Source organism: Somniosus microcephalus, chromosome 9, assembly GCF_052327205.1.
Source record: "Somniosus microcephalus isolate GS21.2 chromosome 9, FLI_Smic_1.0, whole genome shotgun sequence".
NCBI classification, from domain to species: domain Eukaryota; kingdom Metazoa; phylum Chordata; class Chondrichthyes; order Squaliformes; family Somniosidae; genus Somniosus; species Somniosus microcephalus.
The window spans coordinates 174,018,253-174,046,125 of record NC_140995.1 but is presented as its reverse complement, the minus strand read 5'-3'; the positions used below and the strand labels follow the sequence as shown (position 1 = coordinate 174,046,125).

The window sequence follows — 27,873 nt, the reverse complement described above, 5'->3', positions numbered from 1 at the left end:
TGCCTCTCCTGCGCTGCCGTCCAGGCCATTCAATTAGGCATTGATCATGCGAGAATGGCTGCTGACCAGGCTGCCGACCCGGAGACGCAAGCTTTTCGTTCTGACCCTGCCAGCCTTCAGCCGAGAGATGTACCGTTCCATTCGGTGGGTACCACTCTCCTCTGCGACGTCTCGAGTGATCCATGTCCGATTGTTCCGTCGACCTGGCGCCGAGACGTTTTCGACGCCATTCACGGGCTGTCGCATCCCGGGGTGCATGCATCGCAGAAGCTGCTGGTCTCCAAATTCGTATGGAGAGGGATACACAAAGACGTCCGCGACTGGGCGAACACTTGTGTGGTTTGTCAGCGGGCCAAGGTGCAACGGCACGTCAGGGCCCCTCTGGCCACCTTCGAGGTACCAGAGCGGCGGTTCGACCACGTTCACGTCGACCTGGTGGGTCCACTTCCACCGTCCCGTGGTTTTACACACCTTCTGACGATGGTGGATCGCACCACGAGGTGGCCAGAGGCGGTTCCCCTGACGTCTACCACCTCTGCGGATGTCGCTCGAGCCTTCATTTCATCATGGGTAGCCCGTTTCGGTGTACCGGCAGATATTTCGTCCGACCGCGGGCTGCAATTCTCGTCGGAACTATGGAATGCGGTGGCCTCTGCATTGGGCACTAAACTCCATCGCACTACGGCCTACCACCCGCAGGCGAACGGGTTGTGCGAGCGGTTCCACCGTTCATTGAAGGCGTCGCTCAGGGCCAGCCTTCTGGATGCGGCATGGGTCGATAAACTGCCGTGGGTTATGCTGGGACTGCGCACAGCGCCGAAGGAGGGTTTACAATCTTCTGCCGCGGAAATGGTTTACGGCCAGCCACTTCGAGTTCCGGGCGAATTCCTGTCGTCACCTATGCGGCCGTGGTCTGCAGCCGGTCAGCGAGAGGCCCACCGGCACGCAGCTCAGTGCTTCAGACCAGTTCCGACCTCGCAGCACGGTTTGCCTTCCTCCAACGTCCCCGTGGAGCTGTCAAAGGCTAAATTCGTCTTTGTACGCCAAGAGCCCATCGCACCCCGCTCGCACCTACATATGCAGGTCCGTTCCAGGTTCTACAGGCCGGGAACAAGAGTTTCGTGATCGACTTCGGGGGCAAGTCGGATCACATCTCCTTCGATCGCCTCAAGCCTGCGCACCTGGACCTCGAACAGCCAGTCGAACCTGCTCAGCCCCCGCGCCGGGGCCGGCCGCCGGCTACCGCTGCACCTACCCGCACCGTGCTACCTGCCAGCTCACCACCCGCTCAGCGTTTTCCTCTCCGGGAATTTAGGAGTCGGTCAAACAGGCTTGTCCGACCTCCTCTGCGATTGACGTTCCTCGTTAAAGACAATTCTGGGGGGGCTTATGTGGCAAAGCTATCAAGAGACTCTTGCAGTAACGTTTATAATTGTCTTTAACCATAGTTGTTACCTTTAAGTGTTTGCTCTGTTCAAACAGCGCGGGATTGATAAAATCGCGATCTGACGCGATGACGTCATCACGCGGGTCACGTGACGTTCCCAACGGCGGGAAACGTGATGACGTCATGACATCAGGGGGGTAGGGCGTTTCAGTCAGTCCTCGTGGATCCAGCTAGTGTACAGACCTGTGTGGAGTTTCTCCTGCGTTCTTTTGTTTGTAACGGTTTCAGTACATTAAACCACGTTTGTTTAACTGTCAGTTTCAACCGCAGTATTTTCGTAGTAGTGTGAAGACACCTACAAGAAACTATTAAATGTTGGTCTTCAGAGAGATTTGGGTGTCCTTGTACAGGAAACACAGAAAGTTAGCATGCAGGTACGGCAAGCAATAAGGAAGGCAAATGGCATGTTGGCCTTTATTGCAAGGGGGTTGGAGTACAAGAGTAAGGAAGTCTTGCTACAATTTTACAGGGCCGTGGTGAGACCACACCTGGAGTACTGTGCACAGTTTTGGTCTCCTTATCTGAGGAAGGATATACTTGCCTTAGAGGCGGTGCAACGAAGGTTCACTAGATTGATTCCTGGGATGAGAGGGTTGTCCTATGAGGAGAGATTGAGTAGATTGGGCCTATACTCTCTGGAGTTTAGAAGGGCGAGAGGTGATATCATTGAAACATATAAGATTCTGGGGGGATTGACAGGGTAGATGCTGAGAGGTTGTTTCTCCTTGCTGGAGAGCCTAGAACTAAGGGACACAGTCTCAGGATAAGGGGTGGTCATTTAAGACTGAAATGAGGAGGAATTTCTTCACTCAGAGGATTGTGAATCTTTGGAATTCTCTGCCCCAAATGGCTGAGAATGCGGAGTCGTTGAGTATATTCAAGGCTGAGATAGATAGATTTTTGGACTCCAAAGGAATCAAGGGATAGGGGGATCAGGCGGGAAAGTGGAGTTGAGGTCAAAGATCAGCCATGATCTTATTGAATGGCGGAGCAGGCTCGAGGGGCCGTATGTCCTACGCCTGCTCCTATTTCTTATGTTCTTATAATTGATAGGAAAAAAACTACGGCGTCATTCTATGAATATGCAAATCGGGCTCTGAAGCTTTCCCACCAGGTGAAGCTAGCGGCAAGAGGAGTCAAGGTCAAAAGAGGCACAAAGAGGAAAGTTCAACATTTAAAAAAAACTTTCCTTGTGGGGCCAGGAGCTCCAGAACCCACCAGGCAAGTTTAGATATCTCCTGTCCCTGGCTCCCACCCGCTCCCGATCGTGAAGCCCTCTTGAAACCCCCTCCCGCGACTCACCCAAGTGCCAGGGACAGTTCCTCTGGTCACCAGTGGCAGCCACCTGATACCAAAGATTCTGTTCCCACCCGTTGGCCAGCTGCTCCTTCTCAAAGATTTCGGGGGGTCATGCAGATGAGACCCAGGAGTTAGAAAAGTCCTGCTGAGGTCAAGACCATTTGCTGCCCATCCGATTCCCGCCCCGAGTTAAGATCGGAGCTTTTGTGTTAGCTTGAATGGGGGATCTTTGCTGAGTTTTCATTCAGAAATTTTTAGGTTCAAGCCCCACTCCAGGACTTGAGCACATAGTCTAGGCAAAGGCTTCAGTGCAATAGAGACAGAATGCTACATTATTAGAGATGCCATCCTTTAATTGCAATGTTAGACTGAGCCCTCATCTGTCTGTTCAGGTGGATGTTAAAAGTCTCATAGCAATATTCAAAGAAAAGCCGGGAGTTTTTCCACATTGTCCTAGCCAACATTTCGCCCTCAAGTTACACCATCAAAAACAGAATAACTGGTCCTACATTTCATTGCTATTGTTGGTCCTTGCTATACACAAAAACGGTTGCTGCAATTGCTTATATTTTTCATTCATATCTGGTTTGTGTGCCTATTGTACAATTAAATGCTTAAAATTCAAACAGTGACTATCCTTAGTTTGTCTCTATTTTGTTTTCTGGCCCAGGAATACGTTCTATTACAATTATACCTAGGTAGATAAGCTATCTACTAGTTTGGCTTGATCATTTAGCACTGGCCTAGCATTACAGATTGAGGAATGGATGTTGTTGGGTGTATGGCAAAGCTTTGAACCTTTTACTCTGAGGGGCAAACATAGCAGACTGGATGACAGAGCTGAAAAATACATAGGCCAATGTTGTGGAACAGACAAGTAGGGGCATATCCAGGTTTATGCAAAACTGTACACTTTTTAATTCTCCTTGAGCACCTAATTGACTGTTGCTCCTGCCAGCAATGCTCCCACCTCTGAATGGATTTTGCTGCTACTCTATGGACTGAGGCCTAGAAATTGGATAAGGCCCGAAAAAGCGCTATTTGCCTGCGCCTCTTCTAAGTGGTGCAGACAGCACACAAAATTCATGCTGCCTGCTCATTAACATGATTGCAGCACTGATCTCAGTGCTAAAAGCGCTGCTGATTGGCTTAGCGCTCAACCGAGGGGGGGGGTGGGGAGCAATATCGGGTGCAGTCTAATGACCAATAAAGTTTGGCCTAGGCTCACTCCACTACTTAAAGGAGAGGTACTGTGTTACAGAAGCACCTCATTCTCACTCTGGAGCAAGCCATGGTACAACAACCTAGAGAATGAGCTGGAAGATTTTCAGATGCTGCACTGGAGGCCTTGGTCTTGGGGGTGCAACGAAGGCAGGCTCTCCTTTACCTGCAGAAAGGCAAGAGGCTGTCCAAAGTCATTTACAGAAGGCTGTGGGAAGAGATTGCTGAATCCTTCATGGTCACCAGTGTGGTCCCAAGGACCTGGATCCAAAGCCGAAAAAAGTTTAATGACCTTACACAGCTGGTCAAGGTGAGTGAAGGCTTCAGCAAATGCCACACCCCACCATCTGCACCACAAGCCTCACACACTGCTCAATGCACCACACCCCAATCACTGGTTAGCATCACTCATACCTCACACTTCCCACTGCTCCAACACTCACATCTCACACCTTGCACACACTGACAGCTATTCAACTATGGCAGGCATATCACCCAAACACATTGCACTACACTCACTGACACACTTCCTTTTCTTTTGCAGGTCAAGGTGGCAAACAGGAGGGAGCAACAACAGATGGGAGGTTAGGGTTAGGGTTAGGGCCAAGCCACAATAGAGAACCTGATGAACCTGGAGGAATCCGTGCTTCAAATCATTGGAGGGGCAGTGACGGAGTCCGCTGCAAGTGGAGAAGTTGAAATCATTGCTGATGATGACGAAATGGTCATACCTAATAGAATCATAGAAATTTACAGCACAGAAGAAGGCCATTCGGCCCATTGTGTTCATGCCGGCCGAAAAAGAGCTATCTAGCCCAATCCCACTTTCCAGCTCTTGGTCCGTAGCCTTGTGGGTTACTTCAGCACTTCAAGTGCATAGTCAAGTACTTTTTAAATGCAATGAGGGTTTCTGCCTCTACCACGCTTTCAGGCAGTGAGTCCCAGACCCCCTCTGAGTGCAGGAGTAAAGAAGTCTTACTCCAATTATATAGGGCCTTGGTGAGACCACACCTGGAGTACTGTGTATAATTTTGGTCTGCTTGCCATTGAGGGAGTGCAATGAAGGTTCATGAGATTGATTCCTGGGATGGCGGGACTGTCGTATGAGAAGAGATTGAGTAAACTAGGCCTGTATTCTCTTGAATTCAGAAGAATGAGAGAGGATCTCATTGAAGCATACAAAATTATTACAGGGCTTGATAGGGTGGATGCTGGGAGAATGTTTCCCTTGGCTGGGGAGTCTCGAACCAGGGGCCACAGCCTCCGGATAAAGGGTAGGCCATTCAGGACTGAGATGAGAAGAAATTTCTTCACAGAGGGTGGTGAATCTTTGGAATTCTCTACCCCAGAGGGCTGTGGAGGCTCAGTCATTGGGTATATTTAAAACAGAAGTCGATAGATTTCTGACTAGTAAGGGCATCAAGGGATATGGCGATAGTGCCGGTGAATGGAATTGAGGCAGAAGATCAGCCATGATCTCATTGAATGGCAGAGCAGGCTCGAAGGGCCGACTGGCCTACTCCTGCTCCTATTTCTTATGTTCTTACCACCCTCTGGATGAAAAGTTATCTTCAACTCCCCTCTAATCCTTCTACCAATTACTTTAAATCTATGCCCCCTGGTTATTGACCTCTCTGCTAGGGGAAATAGGTCCTGTTATAAATCTCATCATTCATCAAGAAACTACTCGTGAAATAACGCTGGATGGCCAGCTGGTGGCGCCGTCCAAGGAGTATAAATATTCGGGCGTCGGCCCCAGCTTGCCAGGGACATTTAGTAAGACAAGGAACTAGTGAAGTACAACTAGACTTCCATGTTCTGAAACAAGTTGATTAAAGCCTTGCTTTATGCTCAAACCAAGTGCGTAGTGAGTTTTATTACGTCAATTTAATCAACTTGATATCGACTCCACGCTTTGGGTGATTTCGGGAACAGCCAACTACGACTCGAACCGTAGAAGGGACTCAGACATGTAATCGATCCATCATGGAGAAACTACTCAGCCCCGCCCTGGACCCGAATTCACTTACAGCTGCTAAGGTATGGAAACACTGGTATCGTACTTTCAGCAACTTCCTCAGGGTGTGTGGTGAGAATGTTCCTGATAAATTAGAGATACTTGCTAATTATGTATCCCCTCAAGTGTTTGATTATTTCGAAGACTGTGTAGACTATGACGCCGCTATCGAAATACTACAGCAGCTATATGTCAAGTCCCCAAATGAAATTTTTACTCGGCATCTACTGGCCACAACTCGACAACAACCCGGGGAATCACTTGACGAATTCCTTCAGAAACTTCGCAGGCTCAGCAAGGATATTAATCTTAAAGCTGCTACTGCTGAGCAGTACCAGGAGGAGTTAATTTGTGATTCCTTTATTAATGGGATTGCGTCTCCCTTCATACGTCAGCACCTGTTGGAGAATAAAACCCTCAAGTTACAGGCTGCCTATGACCAGGCATGTTCTCTGGACTTAGCAAAGAGGAATGCAGGCACCTATCTTTCACCACGTGCACGGGCTGCTGCTATCACTTTTAGTGACTCTTTTGATAGGCCTCGGGCGGAAGCCCTCACGGATGACGACTCCAACCCGGCTGATGACAACCCTACCCTAGGAACCTACACTGATGACGACCCCGCCCTAGCGCCATCTTGGCAATCTGGAAGAAAGTGTTTCTTCTGTGGAGGTGCGTTCCATTATAGGAAATTCTGTCCTGCTCGTAATGCGACCTGCAATCATTGCAGCAAGAAAGGTCACTTTTCTAAGGTACGCCAGTCAAAGCCGTTGTTAGTAAGAAAGGCCACATTTCTAAGGTATACCGGTCGAGAGCTCCTGTTAGTTTTGCAGCTACTATCTATAAAACTGCTCCTCCCCCAAGAACCACTACTAAGGTTACAGCTGTCAAGGGTAAAACTGCCCCTCCTCCCATCACAGCTGTTTTTCCCCAAAGTCTGTCCCATGCAGCCACGAAGGTTTCGGTAAATGGACACATTTTGAGTGCACTAATCGACTCATGCAGCTCTGACAGCTTCATTAGTGAGCGGGCTGTCAGTAAGTTAAAACTGCGTATTTACCCCTCGGACAGGGAAATTGCAATGGCTCCGACGACACTGACCACCAATTCTTCCGGCTTTTGTCTTGTTGACCTTATTCTCAATGGCTGCACTTATTTCTTCACCCGGCTCGGGGTGCTCAAGAACCTATGCAGTGATGTGCTCCTGGGACAGGATTTCCAGAAACAACACAAAAGACTCACTTTCGAGTTTGGAGGGTCAAAGCCGGAGCTTACTATTTCCAAAGTACCGTTTTGTGCGCTTTCGGCAGCTTCGCTCGACGAGCCCTCCTTGTTTGCCAATCTTTCCCCCCGATGTAAGCCCATAGTCACTAAATCACGACGTTTCAGCCAAGATGATCGATCCTTTATCGAGACAGAAATCTCTCGCCTTCTAGCTGACGGTATCATCGAGCCATGTTCATCTTCCTGGCGGGCTCAAGTCGTCGTCGTTAAAAATCCTCTGAAGCAACACAAGAAACGTCTTTGCATCGATTACTCGCAAACTGTTAACCAGTATACCGATCTGGATGCCTACCCACTACCACGCATCGATGACATGGTCAATAACCTTGCCAACTACAAGGTATTTTCAACTTTTGATTTAAAGAGCGCATATCATCAAGTGCCGTTAAAGGACTCTGACAAGAAGTATACGGCCTTTGAGGCCAATGGTTGGCTTTACCAGTTTTGTCGCCTTCCATTTGGGGTCACCAATGGGGTGGCCGTCTTTCAATGGGCAATGGATAGCCTAGTCAAACAGGAGAACTTAACGGACACTTTTCTATATCTGGATAATATCACCATTGCTGGTCATGACCAGAAGGAGCATGATGCCAACCTCCAGAAATTTTTTGACGTTCTCTGTCGTCGCAACTTAACCTTAAATGAGTCCAAATCAGTGAAATCAGTACCATCAGTCAACATCCTTGGCTACTGGGTGGGCAACGGTGTCATCAAACCGGATCCGGAGCGACTTCGTCCGCTTCAGGAGCTCCCTCCCTCTACGAATCTCGGCTTTCTTCGTCGGGCACTCGGCATGTTCGCCTATTATGCGAAATGGATATCCCACTTCTCCAACAAGATCCAGCCCCTGCTTCACGCAAAGTCATTTCCATTAGAGGCAACAGCTATTTCAGCTTTCAACTTCCTCAAGCAACAACTGGAAAAAGCCACGTTTCGTTCCACTGATGAAAATCTTCCGTTCGTGGTCAAGTGCAATGCATCGGATGTGGCAATCTCTGCTACCTTGAATCAAGGTGGTCGACCCGTTGCATTTCTGTCCAGAACTTTGCAGGGTAGCGAGCTCCATTATCCTCCTGTCGAGAAGGAGGCTACGTCCATCATCGAAGCGGTACGTAAATGGAGTCATTTTCTCGCTCGTCGCCATTTCACACTTATAACCGATCAGCGCTCTGTGACCTTTGTGCTGGATAACCGGAAATGCACTAAGATCAAGAATAACAAAATTTAACTCTGGAGGATGGAATTGGCCGCCTTTGGATGCATCATACATTATCGACTCGGCAAAGAGAATGTGGCCCCGGATACCCTCACGCAGGCATTCTGCTCTTCTATGTCAACTTCAACTCTGGCGGATCTTCATACTGACTTATGCCATCCTGGCGTTACCCGTATGTTGCACTTTGTGCGATCTAAAAATCTCCCATTTTCTACGGAAGATGTGAAAAGAACGTGCTCCTCCTGTAGAATTTGTGCAGAATTAAAACCGCAATTCTTCCGTCCATTGGATGGCTCGCTCATACACGCTATGCAGCGACTCAGCATTGACTTTAAAGGGCCATTGCCCTCCTCAACGTGGAACACCTACTTACTGACTATGGTGGACGAATATTCATGCTTTCCCTTTGCTTTCCCCTGTCCCAATATGCTTACTTCCACAGTGACCAAATGCCTTAATCAAGTCTTTTCCCTTTGCAGTACGGCCAATTTCATCCACTCTGATTGGTGTCCCTCCTTCATGTCAAGCGAACTCAAAAGTTCTCTCTCTCAATGGGGAATCGTCACAAGTAAAACAACACCATACCATCCCATCAGTAATGGACAGGTTGAGAGATACAACGTTATCATTTTGAACGCTGTTCGTCTTGCGCTGAGTTCACGCAACCTACCAGACCAGCAATGGGAAACTATGCTCCCTGACATGTTGCATTCCATCAAGTCTCTTCTTTCTACATCTACCAATGTCACACTTCATGAGCGATTCTTCGGGTTCCAGCGTCGCTCCACTCATGGGACGTCTCTACCGTCATGGTTGGCAGCTCCCGGCCCCGCGCTGCTCCGAAGATTCGTCCGAACATCTAAAACCGATCCTCTCGCCGACAAGGTAGAACTCACGGACGTCAACCCCACGTACGCACACGTGCAGTACCTGGATGGCCGGGAGTCCACCGTTTCGCTGCGGGACCTGGCTCCCTGTCCAGCCGGTTCCACGGACCCAACCGATAGAGGGACCCACAGGGATGATGCTGACACTCTGCGCTCCCCCGAAGATGACGCCCTACCTGGGGCATCGAGAGATCTGCCAGCTGCCCCACTGGATCCACTCGGGGAGCCGAGCGCTCCCCATGGGATGGCCACCCAAGGCCAGGACGCCGGTCAATCCCCGGCTATCCAACAGGATGAAGCCAGTTCTGCGCCTGTGGGGACCCGCACCCGGAGTCACGATCTCCCCAGCCTCCCTCGGGTCAATCAGAGCAACACGGGCCCTGTCGATCCACCGGTACGGATCAAGCGGCCCAGGGACCAAGACACGGTCCGGGGAGACGTGCCTTCTAGCCATAAACAAAAATCTAAAAGACTGCGGCTATTCGTGGTCCGCCTGATCCGCTAAGAGGAAGTCATCGGACTTCCAAATCTTTTAGGCAGGAAGAATGTTATAAATCTCATCATTCATCAAGAAACTACTCGTGAAATAACGCTGGACGGCCAGCTGGTGGCGCCGTCCAAGGAGTATAAATACTCGGACGTCAGCCCCAGCTTTCCAGGGACATTTTGTAAGACAAGGAACTAGTGAAGTACAACTAGGCCTCCATGTTCTGAAACAAGTTGATTAAAGCCTTGCTTTATGCTCAAACCAAGTGCGTAGTGAGTTTTATTACGTCAGGTCCTTCCTATCCACTCTATCTAGGCCCCTCATAATTTTATACACCTCGATTAAGTCTCACCTTGGCCTCCTCTGTTCCAAAGAAAACAATCTAGTCCTTCTTTTCACATCCCACAATCTCTTCTCACCTGCTGATGGTATATGCATGGATATCTTGCTTTCCTCCCAGTCTCCTCACCAAAACCCACCCATGTGCCTTTCTTCTTTCAGATACCTAAGAACTGCCAGCAGGCCAGCCTGTCCCTCATCATCAGTAAACTGGGGAGGGGGAGGGGGAGGGGGAGACACCGGCACTGCATTTGACACTTGTAGACACCAGCTCAGAAAATGGCACTGCGAGCAGACTTTAGAGGGTAGTAGAGGCGGGATTTGCACACGGTGAGTGACCAGGCACAAGTGGGCTGCAGCAAGGCCAGGGGGAAAAGGTAGCTCGGGTGCCAGCTCCCCAGAAGGCGAGTTCGCACATGAGTTCTGCTCCACAGAACTCAGATGATGACCTCGATGGGGTGGCCTTCAGAGGGGTGATGGGCATGCACACAGAAATGCTAGATACAATGGCAAGCCTGCCAGAGAGCCTCTCGTCAGTGTCAAGGAGCATGGAGGTGTCCAGCTCTAACATTGCACAGGGCTTTGTGTAGAACTTGGAGCCCACTATTTCCAGGATGGAGTGGTGGACAACTCCAGGAGAGACCTAATGGACCCACAGATGATACTGGGTGTGATGGGCGATCTTGCAGCTTCCATTGCAGCACAGGCGACCCAATGTCTCACTGCTGCAGTGGAAGCTCAGACTGCTGCCATCGTCGCTGGGATTACGAATCTCAAAAGGGGCTTACAGGGTGTCGCAGTAGGCCAGCCAGCTATCCTCCAACAAACTGCTAGGAATGCTGAGGCACCGCCCCGGGGGAGTGACGTGGGTCTGTGGAGCAAGAACCAGCTGTTTTCTCAGGATGACAGCATTCCTACACCCACCACTCCACCATTGCCCTTGCCGTTGTCTATCAGCCAGTCAGCCCAAATTGTTGCCACCCATGTCGAGGTGGTGCAGTCTACAGCCGTGCCTTCTAGGTCCAGAGCTGGTTGAGGTCGTCATGCAAGGCCATCTGAAGTCTGCCCCACTGAAAGTCAACAGTCTTCCACCAGCCATGCTGCAGCCACTGGGGGAGCACTGCATAGGAGCACTAGAGTAGGTAAAGGCACACGAAAGGCAGACACTAAGAGAATGCACATGGGTGAATAGTTGATAGTCATTTTGCTTGCATTTGGATAAATTTATGAATTTTGTTTGGAATGTGTGTTTTGTGGTAGCTCTCATTTCAGCTTTGTGCCCAGGAGGTTGCTGTGATGTGCTGTGACAGAAAGATGGTATGATGGAGAAGTGGTGAGAAACGGGGATCTAGGATTTCATTCACTGGAATTGGAGTATGATGAGGCGCTCACGGACAGCCCATCCAGAACAGGGATTTGCTGCCTGCCTCCTCCTCCTTCTCCTCCTCTTCCTCCTTCTCCTCCTGAGGTGGTCCCGCAATCCCTGGTGGCAAGGGCTGCGCCTTTATGATGGCCAAGTTATGGAGCACACAGCAGACCACCATGAAATGGGACACCCACTCCAGCGAGTACTGGAGGGCTCCTCCCGAGCGGTCAAGGCAGTGGAACCGTTGCTTGAGCACCCAGAGCATCTGCTCGATGATGTTCCTGGTGGCAGCATGGCTGTCATTATATGACTGCTGGGCATGAGTGGTGGGGTTGCGGAGGGGAGTCATCAGCCAGGTGCAGAGTGGTTAGCCCTCGTCTCCGAGCAGCCATCCTCGGGTTTGACGTGATGGCTGGAAGATTGCAGGATTACTGCTGCCAGGATGCCGGGCATTCACCATTATGATGCGCTGGGCATGGTCGCACAACAACTGCACATTAAGTGAGTGGTAGCCTTTGCGGTTACGGAACATCTCGGCATTGTTATACGGTGCCCACAAAGCCACGTGTGTGCAGTCGATGGTGGCCTGCACCATGGGAAAGCCCGCTATCCTGGCAAAGTCAGTTGCGCACTCGTCGTGCTTCTCTCTGTTCAGGGAGAAGACAATGAAGTCCTTTCACCTGGAGTGGAGAGTCTCAGTGACCTCCCGGATGCAGCAATGGACGGCAAACTGGGAAATATTAGCTATGTCTCCTGCTGCAGACTGGAAGGATCTGCTGGCAAAGAAATTGAGGGCCACAGTGACCTTGAGGGCCACTGGGAGAGCTGTGATCGCCCTACTCTGAGGCTGCAGGTCTGGTTGTAGGAGGTGGCAGAGTTCTGTGACTACCTCCTTGGTGAAGCGGAGCCTCCTAATACACTGCTCCTGGCTTAAGTGGAGGTAGGAGAAGTGCTCTCGGAAGACCTTAGGTGGATAAGGCCTCCTGCTGAGAGCCCTCCTGGCGCTCCGCCTCCTCCTTCTGTGAGCATCTTCTCCGCTGTCTCCGCTCTCCTGAAGATATTAGAGCGCGAGGGGGACTGCAAGTAGAGCCCCCATGACTGTGAGCAAGTGGTGTCAGCAGAAGCCTTTAAATGAGAATCAAGGCATTCACTTGCAGCAACACTCCCTGTGACCTCAGCAACTTTAAACAAGTTTAGAAAGCTGCAAGAGTTGCAGAAACTTAGACAGAGCCAGTCAAACTGAGAAACTATGTCAGCTACAAGTTGTTGATGATCTCTTTAAATAGCGATGCTGGGGGCTCCTTCCTGCTGCTGAACGCTTGGTCAGCTGGTCGTGATTAAGAGAGGGCAGCAAGTGGAGCGGCGATGGCGAAAATGGCCGATCGTGCAACGCCGATTTGACGCACGCTCATTGACGTCACGATCTGCCTCATTTTCATTTCTACAGTGAGCGCTGGCAACAGCAACGCTGCCGACCTTCTAAAAATGGCGGCCGACGTGGGACCCGCCGGAAGTCAGTCAGCCGCCATTTTTTCTTCAAAACAGGCCTTAATGTCTGGCGCTAAACCCCCGAATTTGGTGAAGCGGAGCCTCCTAATACACTGCTCCTGGCTTAAGTGGAGGTAGGAGAAGTGCTCTCGGAAGACCCTAGGTGGATAAGGCCTCCTGCTGAGAGCCCTCCTGACACTTCTCCTCCTCCTTCTGTGAGCATCTTCTCCGCTTATCCACTCTCCCGAAGTGTTGTGGGTGGGAATTAGTTTGGTGAGATCAGGAATTCCTGCCCACAGCAGAATTTCATCCCCTCCAATCAGCAGCAGAATCAGGTCAGAGCCAGGAGGAAAGTGCTCCCACAAATTAAGGCAAGGGGAGAAAAGTGCCAGCATGAACTGAGGGATCTTGGCTTAGTTGGTAGCACTCTTACTTGAGTCAGCATGTTGTGGGTTCAAGCCCCATTCCAGGACCTGAGCACATAACCTAGGTTGGCACTCCAGTGCAGTACTGAAGGCATGCTGAATTGTTGGAAGTGGTGTCTTTTGGATAAGATGTTAAACTGAGGCCCCGTGTGCCTATTCAGGTGGACATAAAAATTGCATGGCACTATTCAAAGAAGAACAGGGAGTTCTGTTGTCCTGGTCAATCTGCGTTTGCCTACACAACAGTGACTATACTTACCTCATTGGATGCGAAGCACTTTGGGATGTTGTGAGGATGTGATATAGCACCATACAAATCGTTCTTTCAGGCTTCAATCTCCTCTTCCAAAACTGGCACTACTCCAGGATCATCCTGGAGAGCAAGCATAACCCCCGCCTTCTTTTCTTCACTACCAACCGTCTCCATAAATCGCTCTCCTCTTCACCATCCTCCAGTCCTTATAACCTCTCCCCCTGAACTCTCTGTTCCTCTTACTCCTCTTCACCCACCACGGGCGGCTGTATCTTCAGCCGTCTATGCCCTAGGCTCTGGAATTCCCTCCCTGAGCCCTCATCCACACCACCCTCTCCTCCTTTAAGGCCCTCCTTAAAATCCTCCTCTTTGATCATGCTTTTGGTCATGCTTCCGAACATCTCCTTCTTTGTCTTGGTGTACATGTTTGTCTGATTATGGCTCTGTGAAGCACCTCAGAACACTTTTCTACATTAAAGGTGCTATATAAATGCAAGTTGTTGTTGTTTCCCTGCAGAAGAGTAGGCTTTGAGAGACATTATTCAAAGGATTAGGTAAATTGAACCCCAGTAATATATTCTAGACTACCACAAACTCTGGATCCAGTGGATACGGGTACAGCTTACTAGAGGGAAAGTACACGGACACTGACAGATGAATGCGTGGCTAAAGAGTTGGTGCAGGAGGGAGGGCTTTAGTTTCCTGGATCACTGGGTCTGCTTCTGGGGAAGGTGGGACCTGTACAAGTCGGACGGGTTGCACCTGAACCAGAACGGGACCAACATCCTTGCGGGGAGGTTTGCTAGTACTGTTGGGGGGGGGGGGGGGGGGGGGGGGGTTTAAACTAACTTGGCAGGAGGATGGGATACGGAGTGGAGCTATAGTAGGGGGTGATGCACAGCCAAATATAGAGGAAAAAACAAGTCAGCCTGGAAGGCAGAGCAAATATGTAATGGCACAAGGGAGTATGGCAAGGCTGGATGGCATTTATTTTAATGCAAGGAGTCTTGCGAGTAAGGTAGATGAATTGAAGGTGTTGATGAACACATGGGAGTATGATATTGTTGCTATCACAGAGACATGGTTGAGGGAGGGGCAGGACTGGCAGCTCAATATTCCGGGGTATAGAATCTTCAGGCGAGACAGAGGGGGGTATAAAAGAGGAGGGGGTGTCTCAATATTAATCAAGGAGTCAATTACTGCTGTAAGGAGGGATGATATCTTAGCAGGTTCCTCTAATGAGGCCATATGGGCTGAACTTAAAAACAAAAAGGGGGCAAGCACTTTGCTGGGAGTGTACTATAGGCCCCCAAATAGTCAGGGGGAGATAGAGGAGCAGATATGTAGGCAAATCTCAGTAAAACGTAGAAATAATAGGGTAATAATAGTAGGGGATTTCAACTTCCCCAATATTAACTGGGATAGTCAGAGTGTGAAAGGCTTAGAGGGTGCGGAATTCTTAAAGTGCATCCAGGAGAGCTTTTTGAGCCAGCATGTAGAAAGTCCTACAAGAGAGGGGGCGGTACTGGACCTAATTCTAGGGAATGTAGCTGAGCAAGTGGTAGATGTGTCAGTAGGAGAGCATTTTGCTGACAGTGACCATAATTCGGTGAGATTTAAGGTAGTCATGGAAAAGGACAAAGATGGACTGGAAATAAAGGTTCTAAATTGGGGGAAGGCCGATTTTAATATGATAAGGCAGGATCTGGCCAATGTGGACTGGGATCAGCTACTTGTAGGAAAATCCACATCAGAGCAGTAGGAGTCTCTCAGAAAGGAAATAGAGTACAACGCCAACATGTTCCCATAAAGGTCAAGGGTGGGACCAACAAGCCCAGGGAACCCTGGATGTCAAGGGATATATGAGAATGGATTAGGAAAAAAAGGGAGGCTTTTGGCAGATACAAAGGACTAAAAACAGTGGAAGCCCTAGAGGAGTATAGAAAGTGCAGGGGGGGTACTTAAAAAATAAATTAGGAGAGCAAAGAGGGGGCATGAAAAAACACTGGCGGGCAAAATAAAGGAAACTCCCAAGGTGTTTTATAAGTATATTAAGGGCAAGAGGATAACCAGGGAAAGAGTAGGGCCCATTAGGGACCAAAGTGGCAATCTGTGTGTAGAGCCAGAAGATGTAGGTGAGGTTTTAAATGAATATTTTGCATCTGTGTTCACTATGGAGACGGACGATGTAGGCATAGAAATCAGGCAGGGGAATTGAGATGTACTTGAACAAATTAGTATTGAGAGGGAGGAGGTACTAGCGGTTTTAACGGGCTTAAAAGTGGGTAAATCCCCAGGCCCAGACGAGATGTATCCCAGGCTGCTGTGTGAGGCAAGGGAGGAGATTGCAGGGGCTCGGACACAAATTTTCACAACCTCTCTGGCCAGAGGACTGGAGAACAGCTAACATAGTACCATTATTCAAGAAGGGTAGTAGGGATAAACCAGGGAATTACAGGCCAGTGAGCCTTGTGATGAAATATGCCATTCATCACTCATCTGTATTCTTTGTGTGATTGTGCCTGTGACTGTGGTTTAGTTTCAGTTTCATTTCCCTTACCTCAGTTCCGTTTCCTCACCTTGTATTGTATTGTGTGTAGGGCTCCGCCCATACCTGGCCCCTATGTAAGCAGGCTCAGCGTGCCTCACATCCAGTACTGCAGACCTCTGGATGGAAGACACCTCTCCACTGTGTGTTACCTTCTAAGTTAATAAAAGCCTTGTTTTGTTCCGCTAACATTGAGTCTCGGATTTATTGAGGCACATCAAGCCTAACATCAGTGGTAGGGAAATTATTGGAAAAAATTCTGAGGGACAGAATTAGTCTCCACTTGGAGAGAGGCAAGGATCAATCAAGTATAGTCAGCATGGCTTTGTCAGGGGGAGATCATGTCTGACCAATTTGATTGAATATTTCGAGGGGGTGACTAGGTGTGTGGATGAGGGTAGTGCAGTTGATGTGGTCTACATGGACTTCAGTAAGGCTTTTGACAAAGTCCCACATGGGAGACGGGTCAAGAAGGTAAGAGCCCATGGGATCCAGGGCAACTTGGCACATTGGATCTAAAATTGGCTTAGTGGCAGGAGGCAGAGGGTGATGGTCGAAGGTTGTTTTTGTGACTGGAAGCCTGTGTCCAGTGGTGTACCGCAGGGATCGGTGCTGGGTCCTTTGCAGTTTGTAGTGTAAATTAATGATTTAGATATGAATGTAGGAGGTATGATCAGTAAGTTCGCAGATGACATGAAAATTGGTGGGGTGGTAAATAGCGAGGAGGGAAGCCTCAGGCTACAGGACGATATAGATAGGTTGGTTAGATGGGCAGAACAGTGGCAAATGGAATTTAACACTGAAAAATGTGAGGTGATGCATTTTGGGAGGACTAACAAGGCAAGGGAATACACAATGAATGGTAGGACCCTAGGAAGGACAGAGGATCAGAGGGACCTTGGTGTGCATGTACATAGATCCCTGAAGGCAGCAGGACAGGTAGATAAGGTGGTTAGAAAGGCATATGGGATACTTGCCTTCATTAGCCAAGGCACAGAATATAAAGAGCAGGGAGGTTATGATGGAGCTGTACAAAACGCTAGTTAGGCCACAGCTGGAATACTGTGTGCAGTTCTGGTCGCCACACTATAGGAAGGATGTGATTGCATTGGAGAGGGTGCAGAGGAGATTCACCAGAATGTTACCTGGGCTGGAGCGCTTCAGATATGAAGAGAGACTGGACAGGCTGGGGTTGTTTTCCTTAGAGCAGAGAAGGCTGAGGGGGGACCTGATTGAGGTGTACAAAATTATGAGGGGCATAGATAGGGTAGATAGAAAGGAACTTTTCCCCTTAGTAGAGGGGTCAATAACCAGGGAGTATAGTTTCAAGGTAAGGGGCAGGAGGTTTAGAAGGGATTTGAGGGAAAACTTTTTCGCCCAGAGGGTGGTTGAAAGGGTGGTAGAGGCAGCAACCCTCAACGTTCAAGAAGCATTTAGATGAGCACTTGAAACGCCATAGCATACAAGGCTACGGACCAAGTGCTGGAAAATGGGATTAGAATAGACAGGGCTTGATGGCTGACGCGATGGGCTGAAGGGCCTCTTTCTGTGCTGTATGATTCTATGAGTTTGGGGTAGAAATTGCTATATGTTGCGCCTGTTTTTTTGGCATATCAGCTCAGGTATGCCAAATTCGTGGGCCTATTTTCTAAGTGCCCGCGGCATTCGGCCCTTTGAATATGAAAATTAGAACCCCTTTTGACAAATTTAGCACCTCAGGAGTAGGGCAAGTGCTGGGCCTGCCCCGCTCAGTATTTTTCAGCGCCACCTACGCCACCCCGCTCGCACCGCGCCCCCCCCCCCCCCCACAGCTGCCAACCAAAGGTATTACTTAATTTTTTTTTTAAAACACCTTCCTATGCAGCCAGGAGGGGGAGTGCTTCCTCGAAAGCTCGATCCAACTCCCCATCCCGGGAATTAGCTGAGGACTACTGCTGGCGAGGCAGGTAACCCAAAATTGATGTCTCTCTTCAGGTAAGTTGCCAGTGGAGGCAGGACCAGCTCATCCCAATTATTCAAATGAGACACAGGGATCAATTTCTATCCACCCTCTGGTCTCTTGCTTTGGGCGTGGCCTGCCTCCTTCGTGCAGAAAACAGAATCAGACTAATTTCTACCCCTTCATATTAAATTACTTTACACAGAATGTGATAAACATATGGTAAAGAATGCCCAGGGAGACAGTATTGAAGAATTTAAGGAGAATTGAATGCCGTATGTGAGTGAGAGAAGTTATTTTTGGGACTGTACTTATAAGAAATGTGGAAACATGGATAGAAAGTGAGACGACAGATAGGACACAAAGGGTTAAGGTTAATGGGTGGTGCTTGGAGGGTTAAGCGTGGTGAACCCTAGGGACTCAGCACAGGGTCCACTTTTATTCTTGATACATATGGATGATTTGGATAGGGAGCACATTATTGAAATCTGCAGATGACACAAAAGTGGGGAAGTTAATAGGTTGGGCAAAAATGTAGCAGATGTAATTTAGTGCATAAAAGTATGAGGTAATGCATTTTGGGAGGAAAAATAATAATAGGAATATACACACACTAGGAAAAAGCTCAAGGATGTGAATGAACAGAGAGACTTGGGGGTATGCATTAAGGGGGGGGGGCGGGGGGAGCATTTTTGACTGCCAGCTTCCCTTTCTTGCCTGAAGAACAGACAAATGGCAGAAGAAACTCTGGTGGGGACCATGTGCTCACATGAATCGATTTTCAGGCAGACCTTTAAATGGTGTTCAGCACTAACCCCTAAAACAGGCAGGTGCTTGCTTAATTATGCAAATCAGTTCTTATGCCTGTTGTAGGACGGAGAAATGGGCGTGCATGGCTGGCACATTGTGAAGGGTTTTGATAGGATGAAAAGGGAAAGACTATTTCATCTTGTTGGGAGTCAGTGATGAGGGTTCATCAAAGAAAAATGATCACTATAAAGTGAGGAGATAAGCAAGAGGTAAGGAGAGGAGAGGTTTAGGAAGGGAATTCCGGAGCTTAGGGCCTAGGCAGCTGAAGGCACGGACGCCTCAATGGTGGAGCAATGAAATTCATGGCTCTGCAAGAAGCCAGCATTGGAGTAGGGCAGAGATCTCGGAAGTTGTAGGGCTGGAGGAGGTTACAGAGATAGGGAAGGCCGAGGCCATAGAGGGATTTGAAAACAAGGATGAGAATTTTAAAATCGATGTGTTGCTGGACCGAGAGCCAATGTAGGTCAGCGAGCACAGAGGTGATAGGTAAAACTATTTATATCTTCTATATATATAAATCGGTACTTCTGTCATTCTATCTGTCTGTCATCGCGTGTGCGTTGCGGGTATGCACTCGAAAGTTACAGGGCGTACCTATGCGCGCGTTACCTCCAAAGAAAGCTTACGCGTCCGAGACGGTTTTAAGCGTATTTACGTTTCGGCCGGGCTAAAATTGCGCCCGCGGTATCCCAAAAACCTTCAACATTCCGCTCATTAGCATCTCATTATCCGCTCATTAGCGACAAAGTGACCTCGAGCTCGACCAATCGTACGCCGGGTTGCTGGCGTGTGCCGCCGGGCCAATCGGTGCGCGTGTGGCCGGGCTTTATCGTTCTGAACCGAGGTGAGTCGCTGCCATCTTGATTCCAAACTTTTCCTTTCTTTTCCCGCTTTCTGCGTCTTAAAAAAAAACGTTGCTTTTAAAACACATATTGTTTTAAAAAAAAATGATTTAGAAAGTAAATTAACTTATCTAATCTCATTAATTTTCCTACCTTTCCCCCGTTTTTCCAGGTAGGCCTAGAAGCCTCGGCGTCTCCTCCGCACCCACGCCCGAACTAGGCACCTCCCGGCCCCACTCGAAGGCTGGAGGGCCGAGCCTCAGCCCAGCGCCGCTAGGGTGCGCGCGCAGCAGGAGCCGAGACGTCTCTCTCTGCCGGGGCTTGCTGAGCGTCCAGCGTTACCCTGGCAACGGGCGCAATCGGCGGTCTTCACCTCGGGGGGGGGGGGTCGCGACCCTCGGGGGCCGCGCCCCGCCGCCCTCCCTCCCCTCCGCCCTCCCATCCCCCCCTCCCCTCCCCCTCCCTCCCTCCCCTCCCTTCCCCCCCCCTCCCCCCCCGCCCTCCCTTCCCCCCTTCCCCTCCCCCCCGCCCTCCCTTCCCCCCTTCCCCTCCCCTCCCCTCCCTTCCCCTCCCCTCCCTCCCTCCCCCTGCCCTCCCTTCCCCTGCCCTCCCTCCCTTCCCCTGCCCTCCCTCCCTTCCCCCCCTCCCTCCCTTCCCCTCCCTCCCCCCTCCCTCCCTTCCCCCCCTCCCTCCCTTCCCCTCCCCTGCCCTCCCTTCCTTCCCCCCTCCCTCCCTTCCTCCCTTCCTTCCCCCCCTCCCTTCCCCCCCTCCCTCCCTTCCCCTCCCCTTCCCCCCCTCCCTCCCTTCCTTCCCCCCTCCCTTCCCCCCCTCCCTCCCTTCCCCTCCCCTCCCCCCCTCCCTCCCTTCCCCTCCCCTGCCTTCCCCCCCTCCCTCCCTTCCCCTCCCCTGCCCTCCCTTCCCCCCCTCCTCCCTCCCCTGCCCTCCCTTCCCCCCCTCCTCCCTCCCTTCCCCTCCTCCTCCCTCCCTTCCCCTCCCCTGCCCTCCCCTGCCCTCCCTCCCCTGCCCTCCCTCCCCCCCTCCCTCCCTTCCTTCCCCCCTCCCCTCCCCCCGCCCTCCCTCCCCCGCCCTCCCTTCCCCTCCCCTCCCTTCCCCCCACCCCTCCCCTCCCTTCCCCCCACCCCTCCCCTCCCTCTCTTCCCCCCCACCCCCTCCCCCTCCCTCTCTTCCCCCCACCCCTCCCCTCCCTCTCTTCCCCCCAGTCGCTCTCTCTCTTCCCCCCAGTCGCTCACTCTCTTCCCTCCAGTCGCTCTCTCTCTTCCCCCCAGTCGCTCTCTCTCTCTCTCTTCCAACAACAACATGCCCTCGAAAAAGCCTCGGCACCGCCGGGCACTTCAGCTAGTAGAGATATGTTTAAGGCCACTATTTCAGGAACAGAAATCAGATCAGGAACTTTATACTCAAGTAAAGGATCATTATTATAGGAGACTTCAACTTATAGGGGATAAACTAAGTTGAAATCTCCCAAAACAATTACTGTTCAGCTTACAATTTATGTAACTGGAATAAATGGAGAGAAAATCAGTTTCTGGACATAGCACATGACTCAAGTGGTTAAAGAACCTCTTGGGGAGTGGGATGATACTATATCCGATACTACACAACAATGAGGAGTGTGTAGAGGAGGTCACAGTTAGTAACTTGGAAACAGCAATCGCAATATAGTCAGTTAAAGTCAGGATTACGGTGCAGAAATGAAGAATTAGCAAACAGACGGTGATAAGGAGGGGCTGTACTGGAATACATTGTCAGAAGGGAAGAATATGAAAAAAAATCAGAGACTTAATGGAATAAAATAGTGAGACTAAAAAAAGTCTATCACTGGGAAATGCAGCAGAGGAGAAGGAAACCAATGTGGACAACAAGAGAAGTAACATGGGAGACAAGGGGAAAAAACTTTTCTGAAGTATTAATCTATGGATAGAACCGAGGATAGAGCTAGTTCAAGAGCAAGGTGAAGGAGGTTAAGAAACTGGTCAGAACTAAAATAGAAATTAGATTACGACCGTGGGGAATATAAAACATGACATGAAAGGTTTTTATAAATACTAGTTGCTCATGGGGAAATAAATTGAATCATTGGGCATGAATTTCCACAGGTCCCATTCAAGCAGTGCAAGTGTGGCAGAGTGGATCCCTCATCCGTCATGATCATGATGCAGAACTTGTCCCAAATCCATTATTATTCAGCACTAATGTTCTTCATTTGATACAAAATTGGCCAAAAAATTAAAAGGTGCAACCAAAATGAGATTAATGAGATAACTTAATGGCAAATTTGGAAAATGATTAGAATTATAGATCATATCAAAATTTGGAAAATGATTAGAATTATAGATCATACCATCTCTAGCTTGACTGATGGAGGTCTGCTAAAACGATGCCCCACAGGACTGAATCCTCCTAAAAAAGGAAAGATAACACACTGAAATCAGTCATGGCTTCTATGTGAAAACAATAAAGTGCAGGTTCCCTCATTTTTTCTCATTAAATAGGCTTTTGATAAACCATATTCTAAATTCAACAAACCTTTTGCTAGATAAACACTTGAATCATACCCTAACAGTATACTTTACGGTCCTGAAATGTTTGACTTAGGGTTAGAGTAGCAATAAAGAAATACACCAGAGGGGAAGCCGTTACTATTTTTCCATAACACTAGTTCTGTGCTGTAGCAAAAACTGAAGCGGTTGTTAAAATATTAGTACTAATCACATTTTTAGCACATACGGCATTTTTTCACCACACATTTGTGAACAGTACAAGTGTTTTTACCAGAACTCAAAGAATATGTAACATGCACAAATTAGGAGCAAATTTCTTGTTAATGGAAGACTAAGTTATTCATATACATTTTTCTGATCAGCCGATTTTTTTTTATTCCAGAAGCTCTTGCTACCTCTTGCATGTTTCTAATTTTTTTTAATAGAAATTACATAAGTTATGTAAAATCATAGATTTAAAAACATTTTTAGTTGAAAGCCTTGATTTTCTATATACCCCTGAAGAGACTCTGTCATCCTGTCATAACAAAACTAGAATTGTATCAAATAATGTCTTCAAAACACTTTGTTGGAAACATTGGGGTTAATTTTCTAGTTCCAGCACTGAGGCAGCAGGACTGGATGAGTGAGTGTTATGATCAGTTTTCAAAAAGGCCAACCTTGTGCAAATGTCAAATATTTACATATTCAGGGCAAGCTTCAGGCCTGGCACTAGGAGTTTGCTTATTACAGGGGCTGTCGCTGCTATTTAAAGAGGAGGTGATTGTTGTGTGGTCAGGCACAAAATCTTTGGCAGCAAATCTTGTGATTTCACTCAGCAGCCTGAAGGAAAGGAGAATTGCCCCTCCTTCGATGCAGTCACAGGAGATGCTAATGGGGCAAGTGAAGGAAAGGAGAATTGCCCCTCCTTCGATGCAGTCACAGGAGATGCTAATGGGGCAAGTGAAGGAAAGGAGGAGAATTGCCCCTTCTTCGATGCAAGATGCTAATGGGGCAAGTGAAGGAAAGGAGAATTGCCCCTTCTTCGATGCAGTCACAGGAGATGCTAATGGGGCAAGTGAAGGAGAATTGCCCCTCCTTCGATGCAGTCACAGGAGATGCTAATGGGGCAAGTGAAGGAGAATTGCCCCTTCTTCGATGCAGTCACAGGAGATACCAATGGGGCAAGTGAAGGAGAATTGCCCCTTCTTCGATGCAGTCACAGGAGATGCTACTGGGGCAAGTGAAGGAAAAGAGAATTGCCCCTTCTTCGATGCAGTCACAGGAGATGCTACTGGGGCAAGTGAAGGAAAAGAGAATTGCCCCTTCTTCGATGCAGTCACAGGAGATGCTACTGGGGCAAGTGAAGGAAAAGAGAATTGCCCCTTCTTCGATGCAGTCACAGGAGATGCTACTGGGGCAAGTGAAGGAAAGGAGGAGAATTGCCCTCCTTCGATGCAGTCACAGGAGATGCTACTGGGGCAAGTGAAGGAAAGGAGGAGAATTGCCCTCCTTCGATGCAGTCACAGGAGATGCTACTGGGGCAAGTGAAGGAAAGGAGAATTGCCCTCCTTCGATGCAGTCACAGGAGATGCTACTGGGGCAAGTGAAGGAAAGGAGGAGAATTGCCCCTTCTTCGATGCAGTCACAGGAGATGCTAATGGGGCAAGTGAAGGAGAATTGCCCCTCCTTCGATGCAGTCACAGGAGATGCTAATGGGGCAAGTGAAGGAGAATTGCCCCTCCTTCGATGCAGTCACAGGAGATACCAATGGGGCAAGTGAAGGAAAGGAGAAGAATTGCCCCTTCTTCGATGCAGTCACAGGAGATGCTAATGGGGCAAGTGAAGGAAAGGAGGGCTGCCCTGTTTGGACAGGAGGCACCCTCTGCACAGGAGAGTACGCACAGAAAGGGGTCAGCATGGTCTTTAATGTACCTAGGAACTGGCAGTAGACGAGGAAGAAGTTTGATAGTCGTACCATGGCAATTTCCAGAGACTATGTAACATACACAAAGTATATGGGCAAAGTATGCATACTACAAAGACTTTTCTCTCCACCTGATGCAGCTTGTCTGAGGCGACATGAAAAGCACTCAGACAACCTTTCACAGATTTCCATGCATGGCTATGTTGCTACAGGGCAAACTTTGTAGCTGTCACTGAAATTTGGAGGTATTGTTGCATTTAAATTTGTACCGACAAAGGAAACTTTCAAATAAACCTGAATGCATGATGAGTGTGCATTGATTCACACGCAAGTTAGAATGTAGTGTGGGCACTTGGTTCTCAAGGTCTGTGCTCTTCAAACATTCAACATCCCTATTTATCTGCTTGTAAGTCTATGAGGTTGATTTTCTCCAGGGTTTCCATTAATTTTCTGCTGAAATTACAGCAGATAATCAGGAGAACCCTTGTGGAAATTCAACCCTCAAGGTGTCACACAAGAGGGAACAAAGCAGAACCCTGCAACCTCGGTCCTTAAGCAGACTTAATGAGAACATTTTTGAAATCTTGAAGCCATAGGGAATGGGGGAGTGAAGCCGAAGACCTATACCAAGCTCAGGGCTGCTTTCTTATTTTTATTATTCTTTCCTACCGTACTTGCTATCATACAGGAATACACTGCACCACAACAGTATCATGCACACTTTATTGGCATGCAAGCTCTGTTTGAAGACAAGTCTTTCATATAACATTCTAATATATACACCTCTTCTGTTTCTATAGGCATCCTCCAAAATCCAGCTACGTAGCACTCAAGTGCCAGAGACAAAGCCAGCACCCTATGCCATTTAGTCTACCATTCTGGGGGATTCAGATGGTAAGGTCAAGAAGGGAGCACTGAGCACAGGTGAGGAGGAGCAGGTGGATGTGTCAATGGAGGAACAGGAAGCTGCTGACCAGAGGGCCAGTTCATGACATTCTTCATCTGCCGAACTTAGGCATCAGAACCTCACAGCATCAACATATGAAAGAATAATGCTTTCTGAGTACCAATGTTTCATGCAGTCTTTCGGGAGTGTGTAAAGCACCCTACAAGTTTTTGTAGTGATAGTGCAGTGGCCCACTTCCCAAATGTGGCAGGATATGGTATAATTCTGGATTAGGGTTACTTAGGCATGCAGGGAGGGTGGGATTCCTGCCACTGTAAGTAAGAGAAATTGGGTGGTGCAGTAGCAGTAGCAGTATGCCGCTGCTGCACTTAAAGGAGCAGAAGAGCCACAAAGACAGAAATAGTGCAGTTTTTGTGGGTCTCAGCGTGGCCCATTTGCAGAGAGACAATAAGCTGTGACTAGGACCTCATCCTCCATCAAGAGTGAAGGAAATGGGCCACGATGCCAGGCCCCTCCACCCCACTGGCACTCGTCCTTCTGTCTTTCCTTCTATCGGTCTGCTTCTCACATACTTTCCTCATTGTTACCTTTAGCTCTCTCTCATCAACTCTATTTCTCACTCTTTTCTCTACCTCTTTCTGTAATGGTCTCTTTGTCTGTCTCTCACTCCCTCTGTATGCCTCTCATACATGTTCCTTTATTGATTGGCTGAATTTGTATAATTTGTCTTTTTTATAAAAGACCAACAAGATGACAATGAACATGTCTTGGGCCAGAGGTCGGGTGGGGAGAGGCTTGGAAGGGAGGCAGGCAGGCAGAGGCCGTCGAAAAGTGGCTGAAACTTGTACATGAGAGTGAAACCGGGAACCTTCTTCTTCCCCTTCCTCTCCCCAGGCAGATTAAAGCAAGGTGCTGGGCCAGCGTTAGCCTGGGAAGGACCAGGGACAGGCCCTGGTGTTGGGAAACATGGCCTTTCTCCATCTCTGTCACCCCTCAACAGGGTTTCTCTCCTTCGCTCTATTCCTTTCTCCAGAGTCTCTCTTTCCACTCAACAAGGCTTCTCTCTCTCTCTTTTCTACCTTCAATAGGTTCTCTAAGCTCACTATATTTCCATTCCCTCTCCCTTCCACTCTCTGGCTGCTTGTAACATGCTTAGAAAAAACTTGCTTCTCTATTGATTCTCTCTGTAGGAGAGCACTTGAAACCAGCGTGAAATGGGAGTCGCAACTTCAATGCGCACCAGAAGATGCTGTCTTCAGGCTCACTGGAAATTGAGCATCGAGCCTCATCTGCATAAAACTAGTGAGGTATGGATGTCAATTGAGTGTCTTAATGCAGCTTCACTGGTCCGGACCTTTGAAAATTTGGTTGCTTTCAATGCCGAGCCAGCTCGCAGGTTAAGTTCTTGGGCGGGTTGGGGTGGCGGGGGGGTGAAACTGAAGGGGAAGCGAGCCAGTCAGGCAGTATTTTTGTGCAGCCAGGAGGTGCATTCCTACTTCTCCTGGCTGCACAGAAACAAATGAATAATATTTTCACATACATTTTTGTGGGTACTCTTCAGCGGGATATAAGAACCACTTGTTAGGTGAGAAATCACGGCTCGAAATTGATTCCCCCCACAAATGCAAATTTATTGCCCAAACAGCAGTCATGACAAGGACCAATTTCTCCCTTTCTGTGGCGGGTGGGAAAAGGGCAGCCTGTGGCCATCCCAGGGGATGGGGAGGAAACTTCAGCTCCAGGCGATTAAGTTACTCGACCTTATCAACTGGTTTTGCCCCATTTTCTGTCACTCTCCTGTCTGATTTGGGACAGACTTGCAAAAGAAAATCTGCCCTAGGACTCTTGAAAATGATAGGAGCCTAGCACAAGATACCTAGCCTCACCCCTCTCCACCACCCTCCTGAAAATAAATTTAAAATAAGATTCTAGAAACACTGCAAAAATAATTGAAGTTGAGAATCCAGCTGGAGCTGCAATGCATTAATTGTGTTCAGCCAAACTTCGCAGCTCCAGCTAAGTTTTGAATTATTTTAGAAACATAGAAGATAGGAGCAGGAGTAGGCCATTCGGCCCCTCGAGCCTGCTCCACCATTCAATGAGATCATGGCTGATCATCCAAATTCAGTACCCTGTTCCTGCCTTCTCTCCATATCCCTTGATCCCTTTAGCCTTAAGAAATATATCTAACGCCTTCTTGAATATATTTAATGAATTGGCCTCTACTACCTTCTGTGGTAGAGAATTCCACAGGTTCACCACTCTCTGGGTGAAGAAATTCCTCCTCATCTCTTTCCTAAATGGCTTACCCCTTATCCTTAGACTGTGACCCCTGGTTCTGGACTCCCCGGCCATCAGGAACATCCTTCCTGCATCTAGTCTGTCTAGTCCTGTTAGAATTTTATAAGTTTGAATGAGATCCCCTCTCATTCTTCTAAACTCCAGCGAGTACAAGTTCAATCGACCCAATCTCTCCTCATACGTCATTCCTGCCATCCTAGGTATCAGCCTGGTGAATCTTCGCTGCACTCCCTCCATGGCAAGAACATAATTCCTCAGATAAGGCGACCAAAACTGCACACAATACTCAAGATGTGGTCTCACCAAGGCCCTGTACAACTGCAGCAAAACATCCTTGTTCCTGTACTCGAAACCTCTCGCTACGAAGGC

At 48.8% G+C, this 27,873-nt stretch overlaps 1 protein-coding gene and 1 pseudogene across 6 annotated transcripts in view; one reads left to right on the top strand and one right to left on the bottom strand.

The window, feature by feature from the left end:
- The window catches only part of ahi1 (Abelson helper integration site 1), a 328,929-nt gene that overhangs the window by 65,491 nt on the left and 235,565 nt on the right, over nucleotides 1-27,873 (bottom strand). For all 6 annotated transcript variants that reach the window (XR_015079575.1, XM_085997550.1, XM_085997549.1 and 3 more), the window contains one exon: nucleotides 22,231-22,289. Coding sequence is in view for 5 of the 6 variants with exons in the window: in XM_085997550.1 (XP_085853676.1) it covers nucleotides 22,231-22,289 (59 nt within the window). In the remaining variant the exon portion in view is untranslated. The remainder of the gene's footprint in view (nucleotides 1-22,230; nucleotides 22,290-27,873) is intronic.
- LOC147112849 (uncharacterized) lies at nucleotides 55-11,389 on the top strand (annotated as a pseudogene).